Source organism: Juglans regia, chromosome 9 (genome assembly GCF_001411555.2).
Source record: "Juglans regia cultivar Chandler chromosome 9, Walnut 2.0, whole genome shotgun sequence".
Lineage (NCBI taxonomy): Eukaryota > Viridiplantae > Streptophyta > Magnoliopsida > Fagales > Juglandaceae > Juglans > Juglans regia.
In genome coordinates, this window is record NC_049909.1 from 16354623 (window position 1) to 16362842 (window position 8220).

At 35.6% G+C, this 8220-nt stretch overlaps 1 protein-coding gene across 1 annotated transcript; it reads right to left on the bottom strand.

Annotated features, from left to right (window-relative positions):
- Window positions 1-1652: 1652 nt before the first annotated feature.
- On the bottom strand, window positions 1653-4397 carry LOC109003759 (beta-amylase 3, chloroplastic-like). The gene is made up of 4 exons (XM_035693693.1): window positions 3763-4397; window positions 3342-3552; window positions 2692-2802; window positions 1653-2548 (listed from the first exon to the last, which is right to left on the bottom strand). The coding sequence occupies exons 1-4, from the start codon at window positions 4317-4319 to the stop codon at window positions 1757-1759; spliced, it is 1671 nt and encodes a 556-aa protein (XP_035549586.1). The 5' UTR covers window positions 4320-4397; the 3' UTR covers window positions 1653-1756.
- Window positions 4398-8220: the final 3823 nt, after the last annotated feature.

An 8220-nucleotide genomic window follows, 5' to 3' on the forward strand; every position in this document is an offset into this window, starting at 1 on the left:
TGCTGCATTCCAATTTGCTTTAACAAATGACTCTCTTGGTCTACTCCACAAAAATCCCCCCTTTCTATTCTTGGTATTGGGATGTGTCTTGCATTCTGTTAAACCAGTTGGAACACTCTTAACTCATCTCTAGATGCTTTTATCACTTGATTTGGACTTTTAAAAACTCCATAAAAAATGAGTTAAGAGTGATTGCATGCATCACTGATTCATCATCATTCTTGCAAATTGGGCATTTTGAGCTTTCTGTTATTTTCCTCAGAGACTTGTTATCTCTAGTTGCTAATAGCTCCTTTGTAGCTTTCCACAGAAAAAGTTTTACCTTCCCTGGAATATTCAAACCCCATATTCCCTTCCATCGAATATCTCTTTCTTTGCCCTTTGAACTTTCACCCTTCACTGCTTCTTTCCTGTTCATTTCCATCTGGTATGCACTGCTGACAGAAAATTGCCCCTTCTTGGTACCTCCCTAGATCATTTGATCTTCAGAATTCAGTTTGCTTATTGGGATACTACAAATCTGATCCACTTCTTCTTGGTTGAATATTCTTTCTATCAACTGCACATCCCATTTTCCTTCAGAAACCAACTCACTGACTTTTGCTTCTTCATCTAGTATCAAGCAAGGAGATTGAACACAGAAAGATGAGGGTGTTTGAAGTCATTTCTGCCCCATATCCTTATGCTACTCACATTCTCAACTCTCCATCTTAAACCTTCTTTTAACAGCTTCATTGCTCCCCATACACTCCTCCATATAAATGATGGTCTATATCCCAATTTAGCATCAAACAAAGAAACTGAACTGAAGTATTTTTCTTTGAAAATCTTGGCTGCCAAACAGCTCCCTGGATTCTGTAAGAGCCTCCATCCTTGTTTGGCCAACAAAGCCAAATTGAAACTCTCGAGATCTCTGAATCCCAAACCTCCCATCTCTTTTGATTTTCCAAGTTTTTCCTAGCAGCACCAATGAATGCTGCTGCTATTTGATTGGTTGCCCCACTAGTTTTTCCCAAACTCCCTGCTATTTGAGTTTGGTTGAGTTGGGGCAGGGGTCGGTTCCAAAGTTAACAAATTAATTTTTGTTGTTGATGCCGAGTTTAATGTTGCTGGATTACTGTAGTTGAACAGTGGGCTCGAGCTGGGAGATGCCGGAAGAGAAGAAATCAAAGGCTGATGTTGGTGCAGTTCCAGCGATGGAATGAAATGATGAAGTTCAGGCAGCTCAGTTGCAAATTGCTCTCTGGTGCTATTGGTAAGCTTGTTTTGATTTAGGAAAGAGATTGTTATTTTTGTGTTGCTGGTTAATTGTCATGCTACCTTTTTTTCATAAATTCAAGTGTTTGCACTTTTGTTTTACCTATGTATATTCTCATGAAAGATCTTAGTTTTTATGATGTTCCTTTCGAGGTTAATCGTTGGTCTTTCCCTATCATGGGTCTTTACTTCCTTTAAGATAACAAAAAGATCCTAGGTAAAAAATGAAGGATTTTGTCCTCTTTAAAGCACAACATCTAAGAAAGAGTTATTATTTTTTTTTTGAAACTTGAAGGTCCAGCCTTCTTATTATTAAAAAAAAAAAAACACCTCACTTATGGCAGAGGCAATAACCGTGGTAACAAACTACACCATCCCTTCCCAACTAACATTGCTAAAGAATAAAGAATAAAGAATTATTTGTTTGTCAAATGTCTACCATGTTGCAGCCATGAGACAACTCAATAGATTGTTACAAATGAACACACACATATGCTCTTTAAACAAGAGCAACCTCTTTAATATTCTTCCCTGTCTCCTTTTTTATGAATCCAACGTAAAGGTTGCTCCCACTTGAGTCACACTCTGAAAGCTTAGTGTCTCGACCACCTTCTGACATGCTTTTTATGAAGTAAACTAGGTGTCTCCAATTCTCCCCTTCAAACAACTTCTTATTCATTCTTAAATATGTGAATGCACACAATCCATTCCCAGAGTTCGACCTACTTGTCTCCAAAACTTGTCCATATGCACTTGCATCATACCTCTCTAGAGCATTCTCCCCTGCAAGTTCTATCCTAGCACTCCTAGTCGCCATCTTTACTTGTTGAACTAATCCTTCGGGCGAACTGTTTGCATTGCCGGGCTGTTCTCCATCTTTCATTTCCATGCAAGTGAAGTTAAATACAACTCCATGTTTGCCCATCATTCGTGCTATTGGAAGGTAACCATCTCTATGTCTAGTATTATAGTATCCAGCAGTTAGTTCAGGAGCATGTGACCTTGTTCTATAATGCCAGTGGATTCCAGCTACTTTTGCAGAAAGTTTTGCTTCAGTTCCTTGAAATATTCCTCTTGCAGCAAGAAGGATCCTATCACCATGCTCTAATAGCTTTCCTGAATACCAGTCGAGAAAGAACTCTGCATACTTGCTGCTCCATGTTCCATCCCTACGGAAAAATCCAGTATCCTCAGGAAATTGATTATACTGGCCACAATCATGGGGTCCACTTGTTCCCCAGTCTCTCTTCCCTATTGCCTCTGCTGCTGCTTGCAGGGAAGTTCTCATATACTGCATGATATATATAGATGCTTGTGTTAGAATATAACAGAGCTTAATTGGGATATATACAATTTCTTGAATTTCAGGTCATCATCATAAGCTATTGGAGTATGAACTTGTCCTTTTTCCTATTTTAAGTAAGCAACATTTACCTTGTCATAGCATTGAAATTCTCCAATTCCAGGAAACCTCCAAGTTCCATTGCTCTCTGGATAAGATGGATATCTGAGCTCCCCACAAGGACCCATTCCCACTTGAATTTCCTACCAAAAGAAAAAAAAAAAAGAATTTGAGTTCCTAAAACTGAAAGAAATGATTTCATTAATTGTACTCGTGTTGGAAAATGGATGATTAAGCATTCAGCTCCACCAGTGTCCCCAAAAGGATCAGAATTTTGAAAATTCTCTAAATAATTTTTTTTTATTAAATTTAAATCCATACTTCTCAATCTCCCCAATTTCCACAGAAATCTGAAACAGGTAATTTAATTGGTGTTCCCGATTCATTAAATTTGGATCTTACATGAACTACGTGCATTATATACTCGATAGAAAAAAAAAATAGAAAAAGAAAGATTGATACAAGAAAATAGTAGTTCCTTATATGTATGTTCTTGTGAAACTTGATAAAAAGAACCTACCAAAAAAGGACCAAAAAGAAAAAAAAAATAAAACGAAACTTGATGATAAAAAAGATGTAATATTTTTGTTTTCTAATACTGTTTAAAATCACTATTCAATTAACTGAATAATTAGTCCCAATGGGTATTAGTATGTAAATATGTCTGTAGATGGATGCTTACCACAATAACGTCGCCCAAGAAATCTCTGAATCTGTCACGGAAACTCCTCATGTAATCGCTGTAGACCTGAATGGGTGTTCTTCCTCTAAGAACAGGCAATGAATCACACCCCAAGGATATGTACTCAGGATTCCTCCTGCCTGATCTGTCTGTGTACACAAGCTCAGGGTTCTTGCTGATTTCTTCCAGCGCCCATGGAGGTAGAGGAATGCTGCAAGATTCAAGATAAAAATGATCGATTATTAATTGAAATTAATTATAAGTACTCCATCTCAAAGAAGAAAAGACCACTCAAAAACCTTTACCACCCACTAAATCATGTGATAAAAATTGAAAATAATAAATCAAGACCCATAAATATAAGCATTAATTAAATAGAAATCCAATCATGCAGAGATCCCAATTAAAAATTAGATCCTACCTGCAAGAGTCTCCAACATTTCCTCCACACTGATGAAAGGACATAACAACTTGGAGCTTCAAGCCATGCTTCTGAACCATCTGTACGAGCTCAGCATACCCTTCCCAGTTGTACCTCAGAGGTCCATCTTTCTCCACCAATCCCCACCATGCATCCACCATAACTCCTTCCACTCCTGCACTCTTCAGGGCCATCAAGCTAGCATTCATTGCTCGAGGCTTGTTCAAGTTCCCTCCGTGCGTTACTGTGTCGAGCGGCAGCATCAAAAACACAGGGACCCTTGCATCATTTTCCATGGAATGCCCACCCGAGAGTGCATGAAGCTGCTCAGGCTTCTCAGTACTACTTCTCCGGTACCCTTCCAACATCGAGGCCTTCGACTTCGAGAATGAGAGCTGTGCATCTTGCACTGAGTTTCTGATCACTCGGATACGGCATGACGGCTTGGTTTGAGCAAAGCAAAGTGCGCCTGAGAAGTAGTCGCCGGGAGTTTTCAGGCTTTCGGTACTGTCTTTAAGATTGATAAAAGAAGCTGAGGAACGTAGTGTTAAAGTCATTATTCTTTTTTTGCCGGTGGTATTTTGAGAAATATTGGTGAGGAAAAAGAGAGATGTGAGGATGGATAATGTTAGCTGTGGACCTGTGGTGTATATTTATAGAAGAGAATCTCTAGTTTTCCAGAAAAAGGAAAAAGTGGGAAAAGACATCAAATGGCCAGTCAGCTCCCTTTTTCCAAATTAAAGGTCATTTTCACTATATATACGCGGTTACACTTAATTAATTTGTCCATCTGATCGACATGAAAAATGAAAGGAGTTGCTTGGAAGTTTCATTTATTATTATTAACGGCACTAATATATCCAGTATATTTCTATGAGTGCTATAGATCATTCAAGAGATTATATAAAAATGAACTTACAAACTGACGTAATTTAATTAATTATGTGATCTGTTAGATCTATTTTATAATAAAAATAATTTTACAATCTGACGTATCACATTAAGCTACCGTATCAATTTGTAGATATATATTTGTATAATCTTTTTGTGTGTCAAAAGTATTTATCTATTTCTATATATCTAGAAAGATAGGAAAAAAATGAAAACACCTACGTACACACATATGGTAGAATAAGAATTGATTACAAATAACCTCTAGGAGTTGGCTTAAGTGGTAAAACCCTTGGGCTTGGAGATATGCTCACCCAGGTATAAGGTTCAAATTCTCTTTAAGTGCAAACAATCTCTTGGGGCCATTGGATTAGTCGAGAGCCTGTGCACTCCCAAGATTAGTCGGGACGTTGTTCCTGAACATCCAATGCCAATAAAAAAATTGATTATAGATCATCATTCAAAAATTAGTTTTATTAAAAAAAATTTCTTTTAGCCTGCCCTAGTAGTAATTAGATTCTGAACTAATGGAACTCATGAATTTTCCTTTGAATGTCGTAGATACCTATACTAGACATGCACAAGTACTGATATATATATTACTAGGTCCCTGCAGGAAATTAGTAAGTGTAAATTAAGTATTACTATAATATATATATATATATATATATTTATATGAGTTGAAATATCTAGAATGGTGCAAATTAACCCTTTGATATTTTGACTCAAATATTGCCATCATAATGGGCTAGCTGTACGTACTTGTCCTAGTCAAAGAGTTGTTTGTTTATGCAAGCTGGTGAGTCAGGCAACCCCACATGAAGAAGAAAATAGCATATATATATATCGGTCTGATAATTCATGATGAGTAGTTTTGTTTTGGCAAAAAAGCATATAAAAAAGCATAATATTATATATATATATATATATTGCAAATAATTAATCCACAAAAATAAGCTAGGTTCTCCTTGCTCTACGTATATATAACTTGTTGTGATGTGCTAGCTGTCCGTCCTAGCTTTATATATTCGGGGCCTTTTATGTGGATGAAAAATAATAATAACATTAATAATATATAAATAAGAGAATTTAATTTGATAAATTTTCTTGGTTCTGTTTTTGCAACTTGCTTAAGATAAGAAAGACCACCTAACTTAATTACGTTGTAACCAAGTCATGATCATCGATCTCTTTGCTTTCATGATTTTCAATATTATTGAATAGTCCGCGTACGTGCTCATGTGTCTTTCTGTTTTTGTTTGCTTCTAAGTTTGAATTAATATTCATTTCCTAACCTCCCAATGAAGGATAGCCATACACTTTTTACTAACAGTCGCTTGATGGGCTCCACTACTAATTAGAATATTAATTTTCATCATTTCCATATATATATATATATATTAAAAAATTTTATTTACAGTCTTGAATGGAGGAGTATTGTATGTGTAGTCTCATTGATAAATGATGGTAAAAGGAAAAAAAAAAAATTATTTTAAATAAAATATTATTATAATTTTAAAATCTTTTTAAATATAACTGTATGGACTTACATGTGCGGTTTCTAAATGAGAACCGTATATAGATCACTAACTCATGACTTTGCAATCTTCCAAGTTTTACTTGTCAAAAATATTTTTAGTCCTCACCGAAGTAGGAAAATGCATTGCATGCATGCCTCAAAGCAAGCAAACCTTTCTGCTTTTTGTTTTTTTCAAAAATAATGTCGCGGATTCCTCTAATTAATTAAATGTGAGATCGATGCTTTAGGCAAGCAACTAATATGCTTTCATATAATTTTGTTCCCCATATTTTTTGTATGGCTTTTTATATATAGTGATCATGATCATGATCATCTAGATGATCATAATTGACTTCTGAGCACAAATTTGTGGTACTTGAGATTCTAAATCAATGCTCATGGCTTTTCAGTGCAACTTTCGGCCTTCGATCTGCCATGTTGCTTCCTTAGAATACCAGCTAATTATAATTAATTGAATTAAGTACCATATATATCATGGCCATTGAGTACTCGTGTCTCCGATGCGGATCGAAAAAACAAAAATAATAATATTTAATTATAATATGCTTGCATTAATATAATTAATAATGCTTTTTATATATAAAGCCTATATATATATTAATATAGTGATTTGTTGTGAAGTGTCGATTCGATGGGTACTGACATATATATATATATATATATATATATAGCTGAAATAGAAGGGAAGAAAACGATCGAGCTAATTTAATTAATTAATTACATGGAATTAATTAAAATTGAGCACGTGGCCGCTAGCTGATCCTAACGTGTACGTGTATACTGTATATAAAGACAAATAGGGAATTGTTTTGCCTCCTTGCATGATATAGATAGTTTGGTCTTCATGCGAAGGAGAGTTCACTACAAGAAATAACGCTTTTTTCGGCACCTAAAATCGCTGCTAATAACCACAAAAATCGCTGCAAATAAGTATTTGCAGCAATTTTTGCTGCGTCGGCAGTCCGTCACAGTTGTTGCGCCTTTTAAAAAATTCGCCAGCGAAATGAAAAATTTGTTGCGAAAAATATTTATTTGCAGCGATTTTTTTTTCCCGCAAATATAATTAATTTCGCCGCAAATAATGACGGGATTTCACTCTTCTATCGCTGCGAAAAAGTATTTGTTTGCAGCACTTTATATTGTTGCAAATACCCAAAAAATCACCGTAAATAGCGCATATTTTTGTTACAGCGATTTTTAGAAACGCTGCAATTAGTAGCTTGCGTCGATATAAAGCATCGCAAATTTTATTCGGGGCGGTAATGTTTGCCATAGTATATTATTTGCAGCGTTTTTTAGTCTGTCGCCAATTCTTCATGTGTCTTCAAGCTTATTTGCGGCGACTTTGTTTTGCTGCAAAAACTTATTCGCATCAAGTTTTAGGTGCCGCAAAAAACCCCGACATATGTTTTTTGTTTTTGGCATCCAACTACGTTCGCCGCAGATGAGGAATATTTCTTTTTACGGCGAAATATTACTCGCCGCAAAAAATCGTTATTTGATTTTATTGTTTTGGCGTCCACGCTTGTTCGCCGTAAATAAGCTTTTTTCATGTTCAAATTATTTTCTCGGCGAATTTGAAATCGCTGCAAAAGTGTTTTTCAACCTAAAATATAAAGTATACGTACAGAATGCACAATTTGTAGTGGGTACCTAATTCCCTGCTCCAACTGATTCACAACATTACCAAATAGTACTTTAATCCAATACTTGAAAGCATAAAATGTTGTACATTAATATAAATTCAAGTTCTCATCCAATACATGATCAGTACATCATACCCTTTAAGGTTACTATAAACTGGCATATGGTGCATTAATGGAAGGCAATAAAGTCTTACAAATAGAAGTAGCTAATGTCTCTTACAACTTTAAAGTACAGATCAAACATCCACAATCCAGGTGATACAAGTATAAACAAATATCAAAAATATTTGGAAGGGTGGAGTTCATCCGCAACTTCGAATGAGGGGACATTGATGATTTGTGATGACTTGTATATTGAGCGGCAAAGATCGATCCAGCTGT

Coding starts and splice junctions, on each gene's coding strand:
- LOC109003759 (XM_035693693.1), bottom strand. CDS start 4,319: ATGACTTTAACACTACGTTCCTCAGCTTCTTTTATCAATCTTAAAGAC. Junction 2,803..3,341: donor TCTTGGGCGACGTTATTGTG/GTAAGCATCCAT, acceptor TTCTTTTGGTAG/GAAATTCAAGTGGGAATGGG. Junction 2,549..2,691: donor AATTTCAATGCTATGACAAG/GTAAATGTTGCT, acceptor TATATCATGCAG/TATATGAGAACTTCCCTGCA.